The sequence below is a fragment of the Zea mays genome, chromosome 7, assembly GCF_902167145.1.
Source record: "Zea mays cultivar B73 chromosome 7, Zm-B73-REFERENCE-NAM-5.0, whole genome shotgun sequence".
In the NCBI taxonomy this organism is placed as follows: Eukaryota; Viridiplantae; Streptophyta; class Magnoliopsida; order Poales; family Poaceae; genus Zea; species Zea mays.
In genome coordinates, this window is record NC_050102.1 from 148,553,032 (window position 1) to 148,578,718 (window position 25,687).

Sequence of the window (25,687 nt, forward strand, 5' to 3'; positions counted from 1 at the left end):
CCCCGCCTGCGCCACGCGCGGCCCCGTCGACTCCGGCTCGATTCGCCAACCCCGCCCTCGTCTACCATCGCCGCGGCCACGCCACTACCTCGGCACCCCCCGACGCGTGCCCATCGACGAGCGCGGCCCGCTTCGCCGACCCCGCCGTCGTCTATCACCGCCGTGAGCCGGCCCCTCCTGCCGCTCCCGACGTTCCGGTGGCTCACTCCGAGTCATCCGTATACCACCCGGTCGCCATCCATCGCGACCCCGGGCACGTCCACCCGATGGTGACTCGACGCGCTGCTGGCGTTCTCCGCCCCGTCGACCGGCTCATCCTGGCAGCCGCTACGACCAGCACTCCACCCGACGCTTCCCCGGTACCCTCCTCCGTTCGCACTGCCCTCGCCGACCCACACTGGCGTCGCGCTATGGAGGAGGAGTACGCGGCCCTCTTGGCCAACCACACTTGGGACCTGGTGCCGCGTCCACCAGACACCAACGTGGTCACCGGCAAGTGGCTCTTTCGCCACAAGCTAACCTCAGACGGCTCCCTCGACCGCTACAAGGCCCGTTGGGTCCTTCGGGGCTTCACCCAGCGCCCCGGAGTGGACTACGACGAGACCTTCAGCCCTGTCGTCAAGTTCGCCACTGTTCGCGCCGTCCTCTCCCTCGCCCTCTCCCGCGACTGGGCGATCCATCAGCTCGATGTCAAGAATGCCTTCCTACATGGCACTCTGACGGAGACTGTCTACTGCAGCCAGCCCACCGGCTTCGTCGACGCTGACCGTCCGGACCTGGTTTGCCGGCTGAACCGATCCCTGTACGGCCTCAAGCAGGCGCCACGGGCTTGGTACAGCCGCTTCGCCTCCTACCTGGCCTCTGTCGGCTTCGTCGAGGCCAAGTCGGACACGTCCCTGTTCATCTACCGGCGCGGCGACGACACCGTCTACCTCCTGCTCTACGTCGACGACATTGTGCTCACGGCATCCACCGCCGACCTCCTTCAGCGCACGATCGTCGCCCTTCAGCGGGAGTTCGCGATGAAGGACCTGGGGCCCCTCCACCACTTCCTCGGCGTCACCGCCGAACGTCGGCCCCAGGGTCTCTTCCTCCACCAGCGCCAGTACGCCATCGACATCCTGGAGCGGGCTGGCATGTCTGACTGCAAGCCCTGCCCCACGCCTGTCGACACTCAGGCGAAGCTCTCTGAGGACGACGGGCCTCCGGTCGCCGACGCGACGTCCTACCGGAGCCTCACCGGCGCGCTCCAGTACCTCACGTTCTCCAGGCCCGACATCGCTTACGCCGTCCAGCAGGTGTGCCTGCATATGCACACTCCGCGGGAGCCCCATCTCACTGCACTCAAGCGGATTCTACGCTACCTCCGCGGCTCCCTCGACTACGGTCTCCTACTCCGCCCATCCCCGACGTCGGAGCTCGTGGTCTACACCGACGCTGACTGGGCTGGCTGTCCCGACACGCGCCGGTCCACCTCCGGCTACGCCGTCTTCCTGGGCGCCAACCTCGTCTCTTGGGCCGCCAAGAGGCAGCCCGTCGTCTCTCGCTCCAGCGCTGAGGCCGAGTACCGTGCCGTGGCCAATGGCGTGGCCGAGGCCTCCTGGCTGCGCCAGCTCCTCCACGAGCTCCACAGTCCCCTCCAGCGCGCCACCCTCGTCTACTGCGACAACGTCAGCGCGGTCTACCTCTCCACCAACCCCGTGCAGCATCAGCGCACGAAGCATGTGGAGATCGACCTGCACTTCGTCCGCGAGCGTGTCGCTGCCGGTGACGTCCGCGTTCTCAGCGTCCCCACCACGCTTCAGTTCGCCGACATCTTCACCAAGGGGTTACCGTCGAGTGTCTTTTTAGACTTCCGATCCAGTCTCAACATCTGTACAGGATAGAGTTGTGACTGCGGGGGGGTGTTAGACTACCCGTCTAGGGTTTGTGCTATTCCCTGTGTAATGACCGTTATACCCCTGTGTAATGGGCCTTGGCCCAGTTACTCTCCCTATTTAATACCACTCCCAACCCCTGATTAGGGTATGGGTTCCTATTCTAACACCATGTTAATTACAAATTAGTTAGGTTTCATAGATTTGCCTCATGAATTAGCCACGTCTACTCATAACTCATGTTTAATTCTTGATATTTAAAATTTAGCCGTGGAACCCGACACCCTCTAGAGACTAGACCGACAACTGCCACCGTGCTTGTCTGCACGATGAATCAGCTTGTACCTGTTCGCTCGGCTCGTTGCGAAGCGGTTTCTAGTTTTTCTATAGTATTTATTTACTCTTTTTATGACTGGCCTAAGCGCCCCCGAGAACTTTTAAGAGGACCAAGAGTTGCAAAAGATCGAGTGGAGCTTGAGAGAGTAGATGTCCAATCTGAAAAACCAGCATCTGCTTATGGTTCAAAATCCCATATTCGCTTTTCAGCTAACTAAGTAGAGTGTCCGCGGATATATATGTTCTTTTTAGGGATACGTTTTTTTATGAATATGCAGTTCCAGAGCTGGTTTAAAGCCGCAACGAACGACCGATCCTCTAGTGAGTGAATATGCTAGAGTAGGAAGAGTTTTTCTTCTTTTTTCTTTTCTTTTCTCTGGGTTTACGAACGTCGTGATCCTTTCGGACAAGCGTAGTCACGACCAGGACAAGCCCTGGCCCCTGGGACGAACAGCAACAGTCAACGCGGGCTCCGCTCCACACAGTCGGATCGACGGGGACAATCTGTGGTTGACTCGTCCGTGACCTCGTAGCATCACTCGAGAACGCTAAAGCCTTCATGGAGAGCAGGACCATGGTGGACACCGAACACTGCTGCCTTTAACCTGAATCCCCTTGACCGACGCTGAAGGCTGAACAAAACATGCTGTGGTATGTCGAAACCGGTGACTCCAGCACAGCGCCGTGATCAAGGAGCTTTCCTATGCTTTGCTTGCTCCGAGGAGCACAGAGATTACTACTGTACTAGCCACGAACAAGATCTGGAGAACTGGAGGAAGGAGTCAAGCCAAGAGTTTTCTGGTCGCTCGCTTGTTATGACCAGGCACGCACTGCTCATCATCATACGACCCATTACCTGACGGCAGCCTGTACATTCAATTCAAGAGCAGGATACCATTTGAGGGCTTGTTCGGATACCATTTGAGGGCTTGTTCGGTTACACCAATCCAGAAGAGGATTGGAAGGGTTTAAGGGGGTGTTTGGTTTTTAGGTACTAATGTTTAGTCCCTTCATTTTGTTCCATTTTATTATATAAATTGACAAATATAGAAACTAAAATAAAGTGGAATAAAGTGTAGGGACTAAAAACTAGTCCCTAGAAACCAAACACCCCTAAATCCTCTTCAGTCAAGGTGTAACCGAACATGGCCTGAGGAAGCACCGTTGAAAAGGACAAACGAAGGAATACCTTCTGTTTTTCGCACAAGAAGAATAACCTTCGACCACTGCATTAAGGAGAGAGTGACTGACCGGACCAGGCAACCGCATCGCTGTAACGCGAAACGTTCAGTCAGATCAACAGGCCTAGGGCCTAGACGGGCTGTGTCCCATGGTCACAGGAGCTAGTTAGTCACAAGCCCTTTCGCTTCTAGCACGCGCTGTCTGATGCACATGCACGTCAGCTGCTAAGCTAAGCTCCATCCTCAGCTAATTGTCTGATTTAAGCAGTCCAGCACCGCACCACTCCGGAAACAAAAGCAAGCAGCACAGCATCTAAGATGAACATAAGAAGCAACAGGACTGACATTGTCAAGTACTATATACCACATGCTTTGGTTCCAAAAGGCGACAAAACTTCAAAGGCGAAATCTTAACTTTACGATGGCCCTACAATATATTACCTGCAAGCAAACAGAAGCACGCAGCCAAGTTTATTTTCCTTCTTGAGGTTCAGCTCTCGCTTAGTACTCGACTTCCCAGCGATGCTGGTGGTAGTCAACAGACTCCTGGGTGACATTAGGGCAGTCTGACAAATTGACTCTCTTCAGCTTAGGCAATGTTGATGCATGTAAGATAGCCAGTAACCTGTCAGTGATCAAGGGGCACCAGCACCACGTTAAATTAAACTCCTCAAGTTGGTGAAATCCTACAAGCATAAGGATCCTGATTTGGACATCACTGATTCCAATACGATTCAAGGTCAACTTGGTTAGGTTGGGGCAAGACTCTCTGAGGCACACCACAAAGTTGCCCAGAACGTTCGGGCACTCGTCCAATATAAGTTCCTGCAGAGCTCCCTGGCATGAACGAGCTACAGTGCAAACATGCGTGTCTGGAAAATGGTAGGATTGCAGTTCAACCTTTCTGATCCCATTGTAGTGCAGGATGTCACATAAAATGTGTTCCATGTGATAAGCCTGAACAGATGCTGGAAAGCCAACAAGCCTAAGCTCCTTAAGCCCTCGACACACTATGTTGACCCATTACAAGATAGTTCTCTCACAGTGCTCCGTTCTGATCACCTTCAGCTTGGGACACTCACAGGCCACAGCTACAGCTTCATGAAGATCACGTGGCGTCATTATGCCAAAATCACATGAATCCATAATCATTGATTCAATAGTTCTGCTGATCAAGGACATGACTTCTATTACAGCTTTATATGTAAAAAAAATGGAACCTGACAAGTTCAATGGTCCTAAGCTTACTGGGATTCATGGCATCACCCAATAGACACTTCAAGCCAAGTTCTGTCACTCCTCTGCAGTCATTAATTACCAAATGCCTTAGCAATCGAAAGTGAATTCTAGCAAGGTTAAGCATTGCCCAGGTCCCATAAACCTGAGCATTTCACCAGGATGAGAGTAGAGAGCTGGCGAAATAAGCATAAATGATGGAGGACTGATGATTGTCTTGCAACATTCATATGTGATTCTCCAGCCATCATGCCCTTGAGCTCAAGTTTATCCAGATAAGGTTGGTTCATCAGTAAGGACAAGATGGCATCTTGCCCAATTTGAGGGCAGCTTCCCAGAGTAAGGGACTCGAGTCTCTTGGCATACTGCATAAGGGCTCTTAGAGACGCCTCAGTGATGGACAAGCACCCTTCGATATGGAGGAACTTCAGGTTTCTGCATTGCTTAGCAACCTGAGGAAGACCATCGTCGCTGATTGAAGACTGTAACATAACGAAATTTTCTAGTGCAGGGCAGTTTGAAGCAATGATCCTGGCAGCTTTATCCGTGAGAGAGAGGCAGTCAACGAGACAAACTGACTTCAGATTGCCGCATGCACTGCTTACAAAATGGATAGCACTATCAGTGAGCCGTGGAACACCAGCAACAACAGTCCCACATGGTGCACAACAAAGACCAAGATCAGTTATCACACCCCTTGCACATATGTTGACAACAGCGGCTGCAAGCTTGACATCATCAACATCAGACATATGCAGGCAAGGGTGAACACCTTGATGAACACTGAAGGGGCCCCAAAAATCTGGCCGCTGAGGGACCAATATGTTGGCCCGTCTCCAACAGACACAGGCACATGACTGGCGATCTTCTGGGTTTCCCACATGCCTGAATATTTCAGCTATGCAAGCTTCTGGCAGCTCATTTATCAAGTCCTGTGGAAGAGTTCTTGATTGATACATGGAAGAACCTGCGCTTACCTTCTTACAAGCTTCATAAGAAGTTCTAAGGCAGCTTGATTGCCTCATGTTTCCTGTCATACAAACAATTTCGATCAGATTTGGTGGTATGAAGAAATAATGGACTCATATGAAGTGAACTGGGAAAATTTTAATAAACTATTGGCATGCAAACAACTCTTCCAAAATCCAAACAAAGAAATATAAACATATTGTACTGCAATATATACCTTTACTACTGATATGAATGCTTCACAAAAGATACCCAAAAGAAATTCCAAACTCCAGAACTCTGTTTAACAATCCTAGAAAGGAACTTTCATTTGCATAAATAGCATGTACCACCTACTGCAAACATATAGCTTTTTCTAAGTGTGTTAATCACTATCCAAAAATAGCAAAGCATGGTCATCATCAGTTGTGTTTTATCAACCATATAACAATAAAGTAAAATTAACCTGACAATGTTATTGAAGATAATCTAACGATGTCATTTTGAACTGCCCACTATAGAAGTTTGTTTACATATACCGGTAAAATTCAGAAAAAATAATTGTGTGTGAATCCATCCTGTAGTAATGCATAATGTGTACTTTCCATTTCAAGAAATATATTGGGAATTCGCATCTATTACCAGTTTAACAGAACTGCTATTGAAGAGTAAGTTTGTTTGTTTTTTATCACAAATCTTTGCCAGGCAACCTTTTAGAAGGACATGAGACAAGGTGCAACCAACCACCACCTCCATGAAATATGTAAACCCTGAGCGAGCTACTTGTGGTTTCTGTTGGGTTTCAACTCTAGCCTACTCCAACTTGCTTGGGACTAAAAGACTTTGTTGTTGTTGTTGTTGTTGTTCAATATAACCCTTGGTCGAGCCAAAATATAATCATATTTTAAAAAGATCACTTCCCAAACCCACCTAAATCACCTAAAATTGCAAAAGGGGGAGACATTGAATAGGCACCAATGGACCTCAAGTGAACCACTTAGAAATAGAAGAGATGCATACTACAAACTGGGGGCAGCAGAGCAGAGCAAACTACATGCATTCACCTAGACTAATGTACTAAACGTAAAATGGTTGGTCATCCATTGTTTAACGTTTAAGATGTGTAGACAGCAACTACTCAATTTGTAATATAGCATGGTAGCAGCAAGGACTTCAAGCATATGCGCGATATATAACTATAGATGGCATGCTTCATACCATATTTTGAAGTGAAAACTGATTATGAGATATAGGGCATAACTATTAGGATTTCTACTTCAATTTGTCATTGTCCTCATATTCATTAGCCAATGATTCATATCAACAATTGCCATAACAATTCAGGGCCAGCTCTAATCTCACCACAAAATGATTTGTGTTTGATAGCACAACCACCACAAACTGAGCAGAGCAGAGCACGCAAGCATAGGCCAGCATGGAATACACACAAGGCAGATCACAAACTAGTTGCTACAATGAAATGAATCCATAGAGAATTAGCACAAGCATTCATGGAGCAGCACAAAAAGAGAGCGCTCCACACCAAGCGCTGGAGTCTACAACAGGAGAACCAAAATACCTGGAGCTTGAGTCTCAGATTTGGGAAGGTTGCAGATGAGAGCTGGACGGATGGTGAAGAGCCGAAGAGAAGTGACGGAGGACAGCTAGACTGCACAGCTCACTAAGGAGTGAGGACCTAGGTCACACATGAGCAGCTGAGTTGACATGCAATGGAGAACAAACCGGCTGCTGGACAATGAGTGGTTGCGGGAGAGAGGAACCCTAAGGTTGTGCTTCGTTGCTTTCATTAGGGCCTATCCAGACTTGTACAGTGCAAGCTCGTAACGTTTGGTTACTCAAATTGGGCCTTAAGCAGGCTTAGAGGGTGCAGAAGCAGGCTCCAAACCAGCATTATGGAGCATGCCAAAATTGATTGTGCTAGCTTATGTACTCTTGCACAAGCCATGGGTCCACAAGATTGAAGTGCCCTCGCGTCCCAGGCCCCTTACCATGGCTAACCTCCACCTGTACCCCGTCCCTTCACCACCCCCTCCTGGCACCCACCATGACACCTTGACACTTCCCAACACATAGCAGCCACCGCAGATCTGGCAACCAAAGATAGCGAGCCCCCATGGCCCTTGACAAGGTTGAGATCCAGGTGTAAAGCGAGGGATCCCTTTTTTCTGACGATAAGGCGACCAATCCCTTTTTTACCTTTTAAGCGGTAAAGTGTAAAGCGAGGTGATGCCTTAACTATATTGAAAAACAGAAAAAATATTGATCGTTGAGAAAGTGCTTAGGACAAAAAAATATCAATAAAAAAAGAGAAAAAAAAGGTTGCCAGCCCACAAATCAGCCCAGCTAGCCCGTCAAAATTAGGATAAACACTCCCTAGGTAGTTCTCCTCTCCAGTCTCCACGCAACCCTCTCTCAACCAGTCAGTCACCACCCTCTCTCTCCCAGTCCTCTCCCTCTATTCAAGCTTCTCCCTCTCTCCCAGCCACCACTATTCCATGCCGCCGCCGCCGTGCTGCCTCTGGCCCTCTGCAGCAGCAGCAGCAGCAGCGCTGCCTCAGGCCCTCTGCAGCAGTCGTCGCGCCGCCTCTGCACGCGCCACCGCCATATCCATGTGCACGTCTGTGGCAGCCAGCCTCTACCCCACCCACCTTAGGTGTCGGAGCAAGGCGAGGGTGACGCCTTACCTTGCCGGACTACCTTACCGCCTACGGGACGCTTAAGTGTCGCCTAGGCGATGCCTTAAAAAATATGTTTATACTTGGGCTAACATGGCTTAGACCCAATACAGGCTTGGGTAACGCAAGCAACCAATCATGCCCTAAAAGGCTTACAAACAGAACAGGTCATGTGCATGCAATTCTTCGTAGCCACATACTTTTTTTCCTCGCATATGTGGCTGAGCTTGATCTCTCAACAATGTTCGCTGCTACACATGCTAGTCACAACATAGAAGCAAATACATGCAGTCCTGTGCTCCTGCTAAGGCTGAGAATAAAGGTTGAGGCTTAACAAGACCCAGTATAAGGTCCCATTTAATTGCCCAAATACCTCGAAAACTATTCAAAAAGATGGGCGCTTTGACATTGGTGTGTTAAGCTGACATTTGCTCGTGTGCTCTAGAGGTTTCTACTCCTGGCGAGAAAACATGAGGTTTGTGTTGGTTCTACCAATTTAACCTCTCATAAAAAAGATACCTTGGTTCTATTTCATCTCTTGAATAAGTTTAGTAATGGCATAACAGCCCTATTGTTCCGATGGAGATAAGAACCTATAATTAGCTTTTTCGGCTCTTCTACGATCACCAATTCGAGAAAACCATACAAATATGAAAGAAAAGGATATTATATCCTTACCAACTAGATCTTGTTGCGCCCGGTAACAAAAATGCATAAATCAATTCCCGAAGTATGTGTCTGGATAGCCCAGTCTCCAATTGGCATTTCTGTAGCATTTACATATTGGCTAAACAAACACTACAGCTTTACATTGGTTCAAGCTCAGCTTGGGCAAGGAAGAATAGAAAGGATGATGATGAGTATTGGAAGCTGTAACAGCCTTGCAGGCTAGCCAGCCAATCATAACAGGTTGATGTTCCATGTATGTTAGTGCGACAAGGTTGAGGCCACATTTGTTAGTAGAAGATCCAATGCATTTGAAGATGGTGAAAAGGGCCACATACAATAGTGCCAAATTGGGGAATGGACGGTGGCCAACCAAAGTTCGAGCATGAGACTGAAGCTTGAACTAAACCTTTTCTCCATCTAGGAAGTGAAAATCTCAGACATGTCCAAAATAGCACATAGTTTCATCTTGTTTTGTGCTCTTAACAGCAAATCTGGAAATTGTTTTCGCTCCTGTAGCATTTCAGAAGTCACCTATGTGTGCCTTCAGACAAAACAGGAGCATACCCTTGTGGCAGTTCAAAACCAAATAATACACTGAAAGTGAACACCCAAGTGTCATGTGAAATAAAGTGTTGTGTGCAAAAACTATGTAGGCACAAGGAATAAATGATTGATACACTCAGTCTGGTTATTGGGCTATTGGTTTGGGAACCATAAGCAGCACTGAGTTGCAGTTTAGTGCCAATGAGGTTGAACAATAGAGTCTACAAAGAATTGGTAAAGATCTTGTCTCTGTCAGACAGGATTGTTTTACAACATTATTCAGAAAGAGTCCAGCCAAGGTTTTCAAGTCGATAAGTCGAGTCGAGTCGACAAGGTACCGACTTGGTGACTAGTCGATAAGTCAGTCGACTAGTTGTCAACTTGCCAATATAATGGCTGTTTTGCCTATATAATGGCTTTATATAGACAATATAGCATTTATATATGAAGAAAGAGCATGTTTTACCTCATTTGAAGCCTGAAATTGAACGAAACTGAAATAAACAGCAAGTCTTACCTCATTTGAAGCCTCAAACTGAACCAAAACAGCCACATAAGTGATAAGTCATAAACTCATAAGTCATAACAGCCATATAGTTCAAATTGGAAAACAGATAGCAACAAAATATAGTTCAAACTTGAAAGGAAATAAGCTCCATTAGATAGCTAAGCTGCTGCTGCAGCTAGATAGATACTAAATAGTAGATACCCTAAATATCTCCCAAATCAAGATCATCCATTGCATTTTCTCTCAAATCAAGAAAATATGTTGTGTAATGGGCCTTTGGGCTGTTTGGGCTGAACTGGGGCACAAGTCGGCCGATTTGCCAGACCAAGTCGACTAGTCGACTGAGAATTTCCAGTCGTTGACAAGTCGCCCGACTTGCCAGAGAAGTCGAGCCGGCTCCCCAAGTCGAGCTCCCAGGACCGACTGGACGACTAGTCGCCGACTAGTCGCCGACTTGAAAACAGGGAGTCCAGCTACTTGAGGGGGGCAGAGAATGAATGTTTCAGTGGAAGAAAGTATATATATTTATAAACCCTTGCATCCCAGCTCCGATTGGATGAGTTATGGGATTCAGTGCGAGCAAATACAAAAAAAATAAGAAAATTTGGGACGCTTTGAAGAACAGCAGAAGGGAAATAAGTGAGAAGACTTGGGGAGAAAGAGGATTTCGTTTTCCTTGGATAGTAACCCTGTAACACATGATATACAAATAAGATGTTCATTCGGCAAGTTATAAATTTACAAAGAAATTATAGTTCAGGCACATGTACCTTGAAATTCAAAACACCTATAATTTGGATTTTGTCATCTTAGAAATATATACTTCTCAGTTTTTGTCATTTCATTATGCATGGCATGTGGCTGAACTAAGTGAAGACAGTAGAACAACAAAGAGAGAATCCAATCTAAATCTGATATCCTTCAACAAAGAGAGAACATCATTAACTGCTGATGGATAAAGAACAAATTCATTTTCCAGTTATGCATACAATAACAAAATGATGGGAAGAAACATATTTCACTTCCATCCAAAAGGATATTGCATGGGTCAAAGTTGAACTACAGCAGTTCGACAGTACATATCTAACACCACACAATTGAGAAACAAGTTAAAACAAAGCAAACACACGCCCATGCAGGGTTGCAGCTAATTGGAAACGGCCAAGTAGCAGCAACTGTTGCAGTAAACCCTAGGTGCCCTCGCGAACCGAGGGGGGAGGGAGTCTCCAACTCAGATAAGCTTGAAGGGGAGGGGCCAGGGTGTGGAGCGGGGCACCTCGACGCGGTCCTTGATGCGCTCAATCTTCTTCTCCCGCTTGGGCCGTGCGTTGCCGAAGGAGCCCTTGAACCGCTTCCCGCGCTTGGTTTTCTTGTCCCCGCGCCCGCACGTCACTGCCTCCGCTTCCGCCGTAGATGCCGCCGCCAGGATGCGTACTGGTGGGCGCGCCGGCGCCAGGCGCCGCACGAACGTGGCCGCAGCCGCCAACCGCATTGCCATGTCGCTAAAGTTTGGAGTGCCGCCGCCTCCTCCTCCTTCAGATCACCCGATTGACCATGGAGGAGACGAGGGAGAGAAGTGAAAGTGAGGAAGAGGGTTACAGCTTGCAAGGCCCAAGACAAATTTACTAAAGCCCATTCAAAACAAATTAAGCAAGGCCCAACGAAAGTAGCAGGCACTTTCACGGTTTCACCCCACCGCCACACCCGAGAATATTTGTGTTTATGCACATCTAACGTTTACTCCTTGCTAAAATGTTCATATGTGTCTATGACTCATGACGACCCGTTTGTTTGAGTTTTTTTTTCAGATTCTGGCAAAAAAAAAACTATTGCGGACTGCCAAACGCCTCAGCTTTTCAGCTCGCTTCTATAAAAAGTTATTTTAGTAAAAACCGTTCAAAATCAACACGAACACAGAATCGGTCGAGTCGTCACAATAATAGGAATCCATCGTTTTCTAGATCCTGAACCATTTGGACCACTTCATTTTCCTCCGCACGTAATCCCCACGATAATCAGATCCTTCGCGCAGCCAGATTCTCAGAAAACCTGATCAGAAAAAGTTGAAACAAACAGGCCACGCCTCGTCGTCGATACTCGACCAGTCGACCTCGTTCCTCGTTCCCTCCTCCTTGTCGTGTTGAATCGTCTCCTAGAAAACTATAGTATGCATTTGAATATCAAGATTACTCTATTTTTGACTATTCAACTATGGCTTGAGTTTGAGTGCGACTATTGAACTCAAAACCTAGAAATATTTGGTCATTGAACTATTAAAACCATCAAACATAACTGATTTTAATAGTTGGGTGGGTAAAAGTTTTGTTTTCGAGTTTGATGACCAAAATCAGACTCGAGAGATGGTTTGATGGCCAAAAATATATTCTTCTATTTTTACATCAAGGTGAAAGTGTTTTTCAAAATCATGCTTATAAACTAAGCACTTGGTGCAAACCATATAAACCAACATGTTGTTGGAGGTGAGAGTGTGTATTTGAAAATATACCAGAGGTGGAAGGATCGTTTTGAAACATGATGCTTGGTGGGAGGGTTGTTTTAAAATAATTCTATGACTGCTTGCACGTTTTGCACTAAGTGTTTGGTTTGCACATGATACATTCCTCTCTTGAAGTGAGCTAGAAATGTCTTTTGAGTCGTTTAGAAGTGTTTGAATTTAGTTGATAATGAGTTTCTTAACGGGGTTAAAACAAGTTGAATATTCATCATTTTTAGTTTAAAATCGTAATAGAAGTTTTTGAGTTAGTTTGATCATATATTTGCATATGATGCACCTCTTACAAAGCGAGAAGGTAGGGACTGAGCTCTCAACAACAGAAAATCAATTAGTTGGCATTCATAGCATCTGATTTACTTAAGCAAAAAATATGGTATATTAGATATACATTTGATGCAAAAAAATCAGATCAGCAATACATCATACTGTTTGGTGCAAAGATTTGGCATCTCATGTCGGTTCATTTTAACAGTTCCACAATGCAAAATCCATCACATGTACATCTACATAATAAGTGATACGAAATATACAGGGGCATCAGTGAAAATCAATGCTCGTATGGGTGACTGACAAGAGGTCTCCTCTACTATGTATTTCATCATGGCATTGTTTGTTGTCCCATGCAACTATCAACCATCATAATCATAATTTGTCTCGATGCTTGCTTTAGGAGTTAGCACTAACCCAGCTGAAAGGTCTTCGGATAGCTCGTTGGTTCAATGTGAAGCTTAACCCAAACATTTCCTTGATGGCTTGCCCCTTCTCCAGATGTTCTACCAATTTTATGACAAGAGCGGCACTTTCCCTCACATGTTCCATGTCAGTCTGTGTCCAGATGCGGCGAGATAGTTGCAGCCTTCGTTGTTTAGAATTCAGATCAATTCCCCATTTGCTATAAAGGCTCTCTCTTTCTAGAAGATGGAGTCTCCTCAGCATTTGCTTGTAGAGCATGTCTCTTTCATGCCGAAGATTTCTCAAGCTAGCAAGAATAAGGATGTACACTATTGGTTTTCACAGAAAGAGCTAAAAATTTGCCGATATGAGTAACTTAAGGAATACATATGAACTGTGACAAAACTTACCTTGATGTAACAGTAACATTAGGCTCACATCCGGCAATGAAAGAACTGTGAATGAAGGACAATCTTCTGTGCTCCACTTCCAAATAAATATTGTCTGCTTTGACTCCTTTGAAGAGGAGGAAGAAATATGTTCTGTGTACTATAGAGACATTGCATTCATGCCATAACTCAATGATTTCTTTCTGTTTTTTCTCAAAATTAATAGGCCACCGTGAAGGGGAGTCAATATTGGCCACAAATATATCTTTGTCAATATTTTTTGCATGTTTCATGTCCAAGATTTCTGCAGTAACGTTGTCCTGCTTAAAAAATATATGCAGTCATCAGAATTAGCTTGATGAACTAAAAAAATGACACATTAGGAAAGTCGTTTGTGTTTAATCGTTTGTATATAGGTAAATACCATTGATTACTTGTGTAATGGAAAATTTGAGGTCTTAAATTGACTAGGTGTCACAAGCTAAACCGATGGAGAGACCACTTCGATAAGGAATCTACTTGTACCTGATTGCCCTCTAGTTGGGATGTACAATAGTCTTCTTGCTTCTCTTTAACCTTTGTGATGCAGCTGAATTTATTGTTGGCATATCCATCTTCTTCATTGCAAGTGTTTTTGTCTATAACCATGTCAGATGCAACTTTTCCAGAGACCACAGGGCAGTCTAATGTAAGATCATTTTGACAATGACCATTTTCAGAGTACATGCTCCTCCTAACCTTCTCTAGCCTTCTGTGAGGATATTTTAAAATGTCACCTGGTGGTGTCATTCTCATATCCGCTGAATCATCAAACCAACTATTCGGAATGACCATGAAGCTAGCTCTGCAACTTCTGCTTCTAGTTAGTACACTGTCTCTGGAGCTTATCACACACCTCTTCAGGACTAAAGATTCGTCATTATTTGTTTTTTCAGTATCAGAAGATGGCTCAGAATCACATGTGTACAGTTTGATGGCACCCTCTGATGTGTATGTTATGTTTTCACCATGTTTTTCTTCGTCAGACCGACTCCTCCTAAACTCATTTATTTTGATGCACTGGACTTCCTTGCAATGCTCCTTAGGGACCTCTGGTGAAGTCTCCCTATTTGGTTGGTACATCTGTGTTCTATTAGAAATATGGTTTCTTGGTTGATGCAAACTAGACATTGGGTGTTCGTCTACTTTTTGGTGATACACATCATGATGATAATCATTATAGACATGTGACACATCAAATCCTTTGGAGCCTAGATCATCTTGTTCTTCATAAACATCACTGTAAGTATCAAAAGAAAGTGTGTCTTCAGACGCACTACATGGAAGGGACTCTGAAGACCTGTTCGATTGATCCTGTCAGAAGGAGACCAATTAGTATGTTATTAAGAAGATTGTTGCATGGTTTTATAATGGTGTGCAGCAACAAGAGAATAGATACCCATTGCCTTGTTGCATGATCATTGAAATTTCCATCACTTGTAACTCTACGAAAATTGTCAAGTTGAGACTGAACGGTGTCTTTCTGCTCCATTAATTCCTTCAACTGTCCTTCTAGCTGAAAGTCCACAACAATTCTATTTTTCATAGGAAGGACAACATTCTTTGTTGAAAATGAACAAAGAATATAGAAACACATGTTATGAATGTGAACACAAAAGGCAAAGGACTTGTTGAAAGTAACAACACCTGTTTGATCAGCTCATCTTTTTCTCTTAAAGCCTCAGCATAGTTGCTGCAAGAGGTTGGTCTAGGAAACTTTAGCTCATTCTCTAGCCTTGCAATTTCTCTTTGAAGATGTTTCAATAACACCTTGTCTGACATCACTACATTGACCTTTGCATCAGTAACTACATTTTTAGCACAGTTTGCAAACAAAAGTGTGTTCCTGGATTGCTCGATATGACTATGTGCTGGGCTCATCGTGCAGATAATAGCAGTTCTCGCATTGCCGCCCAAAGATGACTGCAATATGCGAGTGAGCTTTGAATCTCTGTAAGGGATATGCCCATTTCTTCCCTTGCTGCATCAAGAATGAACTGTCTAGATTTAGGCGTCCAAAAATTGTAATGTTGAAGGGGGTTCGAGAAAAATTGCAAAAGTAACACTAATATGATTTGGATTGTGGTTTTCTCTGCTAAAGACAGATGACTAGACCACCTTAACGCACCTGAGTTGGCGAATGACTTTTCCCAATGTAAGAAGGCTTCTGTTAATGTGGCTACCTTCCTTCAGCCTCACACCAGCTGATTGTGTTTGAGAGGCGCGCTCACTTCCTGCTAAATCAACGAAATTCTGCCCAGATGGAAGAAATGAATAAACTTATAGGGCAATACATTGAACAATGAATTGTTACTTGAGATGTGATAACAAAATGCAGCATAATAAAGATCCATACCACACAAGCTAGAAGGGTGCTCGATTTGCCTCGTCCCATGAATTGCTTTGCTGAACTCTCGATCGTCTGCAACTTGAACGTGTTCTTTTAGAACAAAAAACTAATTCCTACTAAAACATTTGCACATCATTCAGTAATGCACAAGGGACAACCAGTCGGAGTATCTGATGCGATCTGGAGCTTGTTTCGTTCATGGCAGTTTCCCCAATCTGTCTTTGAGCTGTCCCAGACACCGAAAGGATTAGTGCACTAGAAGTAACCTAACGGGAGGTGCTTCTTTTAATCTTGTTTCTTCAAACAGAAAGGAAAGAAACTTTGGTTCAACACCTTCACACACTGCAAGGAGCTCCAAGAGATGGCCTTTGTCCCTAAGGGTTTCCTCGGTGAGTTTCTCTACTACAGTTCCTTTCTGATCGAATCAAGAATGGTAGACACATGGATATACATGAGTTGTACAAGCATGCAAGAGGTTTCCACTCTTTTCAATTTTAGGTAACAGTCTAGAGCAGTTCACCTCTGGATCATCAAGAAGCCTTAGTTGTGTTGCGTCAGGTCTCAAGAGATCCCTCACGGCTTCATTGTATATCTCCATCGCCGAAAATTTTAGCACGAACTCCCTCTCAGGATGCTACAAGAGACCAGAACAAAATGTTGGAGTCGAATGGGAATTCATAGCAAAAATAGAAAGATGTTGCTTGGTTCAGACAAAATCTAATGAATCAGTAGCTCTACGACCATGAGTTGACCTTGTCAATGTAGTCGTAGATGTCTGCCATGCTACGCTCCGTGATGCCGACCATCGTGTACGTCTTCCCGCTGCTCGTCTGGCCGTACGCAAATATGCTTGCTGATGCGAAGGGATCCAGAGAAGAAAATTTGTGTAAGAACATTTGCATTTCAATGTCGTGAAGTAGTATATGACTGGTGTTGCTTCTGCAAAGCATATATAGGTACAGTTGATGCCGCTGAGCACCGATAGGGCCACCTGCTTGGCCCCTTCCTCGTACACCTGGCGTGTGCTACACTCAGGGTTGAACACCCTGTCTGAAGCAGAGGACGAGGAGAGAAATGTGAGTTGTGATTGAGCGTCGACTCTTTGAATGTGAGAGACGCAATAGAGCAGAAGGATGCATGCATGCATGCATTCTCACCGTAGGTGTATGAGGCGGGGAACATTGCACGCTCTGGGATGTTGCCGTGGAACATGAGCGTGGTCGGACCGGCGCACTCCCAGTCGGAGCCGTCGCCGCGCTCCGCCTCTCGCGCATTCACCGGCCGTAGCCGCACCGATACTAGGATCCGCTCCTCGCTAGCCATTGCTGTACTCCACGTCTGCTTTTCTTGCTATGGATCCAACCTTAAAGGAACACAAACAAAGCGACTGACCCATCAATGGATGCTCAGTCACCCACATGCGTCACGCACATTGGCACGACCGAACCAGCGTCATGTTCATGCGTATCGATTGCAAAATGCAGCGAGAGCCGGCAAAAGCGCCCAACACTGGTAATGTAGGCAGGCCGACAAGCAGTGACCCGTGAAGAGCGTGGTCGGTGCTGACCCCGCGGATGGCCTCCCTGCGCGGAAGTTGTGGCTCGGTACGATACGCGGCCGAAAGGGGAACGCCACCCCCAGCGTTCAATGCTCGCGGTTGCTTGTGCGCCACGTCGATGTCCTTGAAAACGACGCGCTCGCTCGCAGGGGTGATGGAACCAGAGCAAAATTATCCGTGCATGGCGCGCATGTAAAACCAAACTAGTAAAACGGATTATAAAATGCAACATCCATTTGCTCTGGATGTTGCATTGGTCGAAGGCAGGAGAAGTGGTCGTTCGTTACCTCCGGCAAGAAGACGGTGGTGGTTCGTGGTTTGACAAGATGACAATCGAGGTTTGTGGTATGACAGGAGCTAGAGGGCAATGCCGGCGAGGCGCTTCCTCCTCCTCCCCTTCGTTCGAGGGAAGAGAAGAGAGGAGGAGGAGAGGAATGGAACCGGACGGAGCGGGACAGGAGAAGGTGGTTGGTGGTTCCTGCCTCCCTTGAATTGGATGGAAAACAAAACGGTAGAAAAAAATCGAGCCGAGGAAGGGTGTTTTCTTTCCCCTTTTCACCTTTCTACTATCCTAGGCCCACGCCAATCATCACAACCTACGACATTCACGGAGGACCCGTGTGTCCGCCATGTGCGGCACGACGGTGGCTGAGCGCACGATGATTCCCCCTTGGGGACGGTGAAAGAGCAAATGACACCAAGACAAGCAGAACTAATTGCTAAATATAACACTGTGATCTTGCGGTGGTCAGTGGCATGATCGAAACCAGAAAGAAAAAACAAGAGACTTGCTAAATTGTTAAAGTTATACAAAAATTATAAATTTAATTTGCTTAACTTATATAAATATAATCTGTATTTTTTGGTATTAAGGTAAAACAATTGTTAGGCAAAATTATAAGCTTGATATAATCTGATCCGTGTTTGAAAAAAACAAATACTAACATTTTATATTTCGATCACGGACATGATATTGTGACGGAGGACTGTTCCAATAAAGATGTCAGTACAATTTCTATAAGTATTAGTTATACTGTAAGATAAACAATTTACTTATGTGATGGTTTATTTATCAAACAAAGAGAAAGAAAAATAAAAACGCTGTTTTCATAAGGAAACGATGTCTTCGACCCGCATCCATGAACATGGTCGGACGGTCGGACACATTCTAGACCTTTTAGGTATAACTAGGTGAGTGCCTGTGCGTTGCAACGGGAATATGTAATACAATAATACCCTATATACAAATGTGTATTATACTATTATAAGAAAAAGTTTCGTAATCCATTTGTGATCCTAGCCATACATAAATTTTGTTATTTTAATCTACCTATTTCACCACTCTATTGGAACCATCAATACCATGCAGACTTCTATATATGATAGTACAATGCATCACTTTTGTACAAAAAACACTATCAACATTTGGCCAAAAGCAAAACAAGCTCAACACGAAAAATCTTTAAATATTGTCTATGCTCAACATTAAACCTGATATCTGCACAAATACCATCTGCGTGTAACAATTGAACACTGTGGCGTCCAATCTCGCTAGGCTTCGAAACAAGGTGTAGTGACCATCTTCAATGATTGGGTCAACTGCACGTGTTGGGTCATACCTTGTTTGGTGTGTTAAGGATGAACCGGTAATAGGACGAAGCTTCCTGTTGGGCCCATGCTTCGTTGCGCCGAAGGTCTTGCGTGAAGAAGCAGCTTCGGCTGAAATCGTCCCCAGGAAATGGCCGAAGGTTCCTTTTTATAGAGCTTCGGCGTTGCAAACCGACATAAAGATAGAATGACCTTTTTATCCATAGAGGTCTAAGATAATGTTGTAAACTTTTGTAAAGGGCATAATTGTAATTCGTCACAGGCTGCGTCCTGTGTCTATAAATAGATGAACAGTACCCCCGTACTGTTCACACGAACCTGTCATTTGCCTTCACATCACACTTGTATTCTTCAAGACCGAAGGTACATTTGTAATTTGGAGTCATTTACATTCGTTTATAATAATAAAAATGGAGATGCTTTTATGATAACATTTAAGTATTTTCATATCTCATGATTTATATGAATGCTTCGTTCCTCATTGTCACGCTTACGAAGCTACGTCCTTCGTAACCTTCGTCCGAGATGCTTTATATTCCAAGGGGATATAATGTTATGGAGGACGAAGGACTTTTACACTTAACATTTTCTATGTTGCCTTGTTCTTAATTCTTAGCATTTGAGAACAAGTCCCCAACACTTCCAATACATATCCAACACAGATTTCACGAGCCTACTGTTCTGAAAATGCTCTTTGTGTGAGGTGACCTTATTGCTATGGTTAAAATTGTCTCGCATGTAACCTTTAACACCCCACCATGCACCATCCTTTCCACATAGATCATATATCTCCACAGCCTTCTCCCAGAACTTCCGTTTGAATCTTAATCTTGCCTCATCAATGTCCCATCCTTCTCTGTGATGCGATCCTTTTGTTTAAATAATTTCTTTGTGGAAAATAGATTTGACACACAAATTGAAGTAGTCCATATGTGTGGTGTGGCCCTACACCAATGAACATTGTTGATTAGTTGCCTCCTGCTCATATCAAATTACCAGCAACCACATCAGATCAAACCAATTAAAGCAAAATGTTCCTCAGGTAAAATCCTATTGAGCTGGCGATGAAAAATCTGCAGGAAAGCAATTACTTAAGAGATGTTCTACATAAAGAACTGACTGCACATATGTTTTTATCAACAAAGATGTTGTACAGTAACTGAGTATTCACAATATCAATAGATAAGAAAGGATAATAAAGAGTAGAGACAAAAAAGGATTATAGGCAGTCATTGAAATAGAAAAGGGAGGATGATGAATAAGGGGGAAATGTGTTATAGGTAGATCAATCTCTAATCCTTAGAAAGTGGTATTGACAGAAGTTACCTACTGAAGTGCATATTACAAGCATGAATTGGCAAGATGTAATGTTAAGAGAAGATACATGATCCTATTCTCCTTCAAATGGATATTATACTTGTATAATAAATACGATCCAGATACAAGTGTTCGCCATGGATTAAAAAACAAGAAATATGTGTGCTTATGTAGTGACAATATATCATATATCAAAGAGGTAAGGACACTCAAAGGGAGTATCGCAAACCATAGTTTTAGTTATTCTAAAATGCTTGCAAGTTATTTTAAATAACCAGTTCTACCTACTCAAACGACATATTTCTTACCTCCTTGAGTTTCGTGTGGTCGACATCAAGGTTTGAATAGGATCCCGATATCAATCCATAGTGTTTAGTGTTGCAGTATAGCCCTTAGCATGAGCAGTGTATGAATGGTCATGTAAAAGCGCCATAAACTGGACCATGTAAAAATAGAATTAGTGTTAAATTGTAATGGCTCATTCATTGTGATACTTTTGATATAACATCAAAGATCATGCATTCATGCTTCAAGATGAGTACCTTAGAGTCACTTTCAAAGGATTCAAAAACTTCATCTGTTGCTAAGGTTGCAGATAATGGTACAATTACCTCAGTCATCAATTTTGCATAGCAAGCGATATCAGGTAAACAACCAAGTAACTCATAAGTAGATTGAAAGAGAAGCTATCAAGGTTATAAAATACAAAGGAAATACCTATTTATCCTCTGAAAAGGTATTGTCAAATATGATCTCCACACCACGACGCCAGAATCCTAAAAATACCTCATCAAATATGACATGTATTTTTCGACTTTTACACTCACTCACAAGTACTCGCTGGAAAAGAGGATCTATCATGAGGATTCCACCTGCACCTTGTATATTACTACACAAATATGGGTTATGAGGTTGAACCAGTAAATGGCATGGAAAAGTACTAAGTTTTTTCAGCTATTAGCATCAAATGATAGTGCGCATAGTTACATACTAAAGGCTAAAGAGGAAAAATGAAAATATTCCCAAGAAGCTCAAAGAGTGGAACTTTTTTATCTGGTTCTATAATTAGTGCTACAAGACATTTAGAACTACTTGATAGAGAAAATTCTGATAGTTTCTGTTTTATATAGGACGAATACAAATCAATAGCAAATGTTCTGTCCATGGTCTTGCAGAAGGATTCAGCTTGTGAAGAAAAGCCTACATTTTGAATTGAGGAACAAATTAAATAAACACACATAAGGAATTAAAACTAATGTGTCAAACACAAGAAAATAATATGTATCACCATATGTCTGAGGACCATGCTGCATTGATTGGGGCAAAGAAATATTGTAGACCTCACTTTTAATATACAAAGTTGGAGGATCTAAAAAAGTCCTTGGCTAGAATACCTACACAAGTAACCTCATGGACCTTGTCGGCCTTTTCGACAATGTGTGCCTCGAGCGTCATCCTGATCTTCTCATCAAGGCTATAGTTGTGCATGTCGACGTGGACGATGGGGACATCCTTGTTGCAGGATTCGCTGCATGATGGGATTCATTCACATCATCATCAGATAGCGGTTGAGCAGGGAGAGGAAGAAATGGGAGAGAAACTTGAAGAGGAAATGAATGCAGACAAGCAGGCACATGAGCAATTTAATTAATTGTTGGCTAAATTCAATTAGCATAAGCTAGCACTTTAAACCATTTATAAAGGCAAAAGATTAGTACTCACCAATAAGATTAAAATAAGAGAAATATTCTCCGTTTCTCGAGATAGCATATTAGAATTCACTAACGCTAGTTGAACCTGAGTATTTGGCCCTTGTGATGTCTCAATAGGAGTCAATGCACTCATAAAGGTCTCCAGGACACCTCTCACAAGCTCTACATCCTCACGGTCTTCTTTCAAAATATTGAGGAGGATAGGAAAACCTATTTTGAAAATTAGAAAGGAAACAATTGCAAATATACACCAATCTCATCACAATAGCTAGAGAACAAATATTATGGGTACAGAGAGAACGGAGATACCCATTGCTCCAAATGACATCTATGTCGAGCGACTTTGTGTCATGAGAGATTGCAACTTGGTCATTGTAGACCTCCAGTCTTCATGTATCGTGCCATTGCTTATCTGGTAAAGACATCTCTCGACATTGCTACATCCAAGGGGCACAATGGTAGGATTAACTAATATAAGTGATACACATGCATATGAATCAATTGTTACTATTGCTTGGTATAAAAAAGTAGACATCATTACAAGGAGTCAGGGAGTGAAGTAAAAAACCAAACATGAAATTTGCAACTGAGCCTACCTATCTTCCTTTGACTCGATACCCTCATTGTTGAAAACACATTTCCCCATTCCCTGCCAAGGCACACGACAATACTGAGGTGGATAAGGCAGTAAGCATCAAATTGACTTACCATCCAATATGTTGGCGATGCCAATCATGGTAGCAACTTGCCCCCACGACTGCCGCGGCGGGCCAGTCGTTCCCCTTGGTGGGTTTCAGATTAGGAGCACGAGGGAATCAGGCACATGAACCTGCATGATGTTGTCGGTGGTCCAGGCGATGCCACATAAGTTAAAGAAAATTGCGCAGAATAGGAGCAAACATGTGTTGCTGACATACATAAACAATGTGACTACTATCATTGTTGTTTACAGCAGCAATCGATGATTCTAGTTTCTCAGGTTTTTCATCATCAGATTCACCAAGGTCGATAATAACCCACAACCATAGCAGATAAATGAGAGATCTCGCCACACAAAAGAAACTTGTGGAACATAGGGTTTACTCACCCAGGAACCAGCCGAACAACGTGTCGGTCTCCATGGTGCGTGACATGACACGGGCGTCCCCCTGCGGTGGTCAAAGACGGAGACAAGTCACACAGGATGCAGGTGGGCGTCGGTCGTGCTAGTGCTGCTGCTGGCACAATGGTGAACAAGTACGTGGGTGGTGGTGGGCTTTTCCAACGCCGGTGTCAGTGTCGGGTGCGCGGAGTCCTGGTGCGGGGTGGCATCGACCCTACACACGCGATTGGTGACCCTGCATGGGCGGTGGTCGGGCTAGGGCTGGGGCGGGAGCAGTTGGAAGGGAGAGGGCAAGAGAGGGAGGCACGGGGAGAGGGAAGGGAGGAAGGGCGGCGATGGAGACCGGGTAGATATCAGTGTGTTGAGGGCGTCCAGGTGGCGCAAGAACTCAACAACTCTGGCGCTGGAGATGCTGTCCGGTAGCGACACGTGCTACCGCCACCTCGCTGACAACCGGGCTTGCCGTCCTATTGGTGTCTGGCCCTGGCCTGCCTCGGTGTTGGCATCGTGGCTTGCCACTACAACCCTCCTCCATGCAGAGCGGAGGCATCGCCCCTGCCGCCGAGGTCGATGTCCTTGTCCTCCATGGGGAGGGGAGCAGTGGCGGCGTCGGGACACCGAACCACCTTTCCCTACACAGAAGCTGTTGAAGAGGATGGAAGAGCGGCAGCTAGCGGAGGAGGTGAGGACGCGTCCACCGTCTTCGTCTCCCCGCGGCGAGGTGTGGCGAGAGTGCGAGACGGGGCGTGGGGAGGGAGCGCATGCGGGAGAGGCAGAATGAATCTGGCTAGTGAGCGAGAGAGGAGGCAGAGGAAATGGTGAGGAGGGAGAACTTGCTGCAAGTCTACAACTGAATAGCGGGAGAGGAGGCAGAGGAAATGGGGAGGAGGCGCGGCGCACAGATGGACGGTGCTGATTTGATGGATATAGATGGATGGTCCAGATTGGCTCGAGGCAGAACCAGGTGGAGGCAGACTACCCCTTACAACCTTAATATAGTAGTATAGATTTTTAGATCAACACTCATACGCATTAGTATGACTCCCTGTTCAAAAGGATTTGAGGATCATGCCTCCGAGTAAAGTAACAGTGCACATAAGCTCATAAGCTTCGAGTGGTAAGTGGTATGCAAATCTTACTAAACACTTGACATAAATCTAGGACAAAAGCATAATCGATGGTTTTAACTAGCCTAAGCATTTTATAAAGCACCTATACTAATTATTTATTTTTTCTAAATACTTTTGATAGCTAAATCATAAATGGTTGTAGTGCACTTTTTGGCCGAATAGAAGGGTATAAATAGCCCCAACTCTATGAACTAAGTCGCTACAATTTTTTCTAGGAGCGTCGAACCGAAAAAAATCAGTTTAGTGAGCGTCAGATCGACATAGGGCATCGAACCATTCACTACCCTATTTTCAGCATGTCACGATTTTGATTTTTGACATAATTTTTTAGCTTTGAAATCCGATTTTGTCTATCTTAGACTTTTCAAAAAAGATAAAAATGATATATATCTTGCATCTGAAGTCATGTTAAATCGAGGAGATCTAAATTACGGGACATTTTCATATCTTCTATATCTTCGTCTCTACTTCAATGGTTTTAATTTTATTTATGTATTTGCATCTAGTTTATGCTTTTTAGTAGGGATGAAAACGGTCGGAAACGGTATTTATTCGGTAATCAATTTTTTAGTCGTTTTTCTTTTATTGCGAATAAATAGGATATAGAATATACAATACAAATTTGTATTCTTGTTTTTAACATCCAACTTGTTAAGATTCATAAAAGGTAAATCTCAAATTCATCCTATATTTTCTCAAATAATAGATATAAACTTCGGTATGGATTCGGAAACAAATTCGGTAATTTTTTCAACTTTTTATGTTGTAGGGAGCAAATAATACATAAAACAATTTATGTAATATTTTATTCATATTTGTACTAATGTGCTTGATAACATAAGAAAAGATCAACATCAAATTTTATACGTATCTATTTTATAATATTAAATTTGTTCTAACAGTTCGGATTACCACTTTCATCCCTACTTTTTAGTGTCTTGGGCTTCGTAGAATGGCTTGCATGTCTTAAACATGATCTTGATAGAAGAGACTTGGGAAAAGGTGATCCTACAAAATTTAACTTAAAACAACAAATTTGGTCTACTAGTTGAGTTAGAATAAATCAAACCAAGCTTGAAAGTAGAGAAAGAGAGAAGATAACTCTTCACTTGATTGCTCATTTGAGGTGTGTATCAAACTTAGGAGCAATAATACAAGTGAATATGAGAACTCAAGAAGACGATAATCGCAATAAAGTAAATAGACAAGAGACACGACGATTCTATCCAGTGGTTCGACCAATGCCTATTTCACGTTGTGGTGACCTTCTTCGGTCAAGGGTTGCACTCAACCCCTCAAGT

General features: G+C 44.2%; 2 protein-coding genes and 1 pseudogene across 4 annotated transcripts; all 3 read right to left on the reverse strand.

Moving 5' to 3' along the window:
• On the reverse strand, window positions 3,704-10,813 carry LOC103633077 (AMN1 superfamily pseudogene; annotated as a pseudogene).
• Window positions 10,936-11,581, reverse strand: LOC103633078 (30S ribosomal protein S31, mitochondrial-like). The gene has a single exon (NM_001369259.1). The coding sequence runs from the start codon at window positions 11,490-11,492 to the stop codon at window positions 11,226-11,228; it is 267 nt and encodes an 88-aa protein (NP_001356188.1). The 5' UTR covers window positions 11,493-11,581; the 3' UTR covers window positions 10,936-11,225.
• A 1,256-nt stretch (window positions 11,582-12,837) lies between these two features.
• Window positions 12,838-18,082, reverse strand: LOC103633079 (uncharacterized). Of its 3 annotated transcripts, none has more exons than XM_008654759.4 (14): window positions 17,805-18,082; window positions 17,117-17,322; window positions 16,920-17,009; window positions 16,712-16,812; window positions 16,480-16,593; window positions 16,293-16,374; window positions 16,118-16,185; window positions 15,966-16,031; window positions 15,738-15,862; window positions 15,257-15,590; window positions 15,009-15,125; window positions 14,096-14,923; window positions 13,592-13,893; window positions 12,838-13,488 (listed from the first exon to the last, which is right to left on the reverse strand). In XM_008654759.4, the coding sequence occupies exons 2-14, from the start codon at window positions 17,280-17,282 to the stop codon at window positions 13,176-13,178; spliced, it is 2,706 nt and encodes a 901-aa protein (XP_008652981.2). In that variant the 5' UTR covers window positions 17,283-17,322; window positions 17,805-18,082; the 3' UTR covers window positions 12,838-13,175. The 3 variants fall into 3 exon arrangements, with proteins under 3 accessions (XP_008652981.2, XP_020396629.1, XP_035816948.1); XM_020541040.2 differs by having other exon boundaries at window positions 17,527-18,040; XM_035961055.1 differs by having other exon boundaries at window positions 17,117-18,040.
• Window positions 18,083-25,687: the final 7,605 nt, after the last annotated feature.

Excerpts from the sequence above, each read along its gene's own strand:
- LOC103633079 (XM_008654759.4), bottom strand. The coding sequence starts at position 17,282 with ATGGCTAGCGAGGAGCGGATCCTAGTATCGGTGCGGCTACGGCCGGTG. Across the intron at positions 15,863-15,965 it reads GCACCCTTCTAGCTTGTGTG|AATTTCGTTGATTTAGCAGG; the intron begins GTATGGATCTTT and ends CCATCTGGGCAG. Across the intron at positions 13,489-13,591 it reads AATGTTACTGTTACATCAAG|CTTGAGAAATCTTCGGCATG; the intron begins GTAAGTTTTGTC and ends TATTCTTGCTAG.
- LOC103633078 (NM_001369259.1), bottom strand. The coding sequence starts at position 11,492 with ATGGCAATGCGGTTGGCGGCTGCGGCCACGTTCGTGCGGCGCCTGGCG.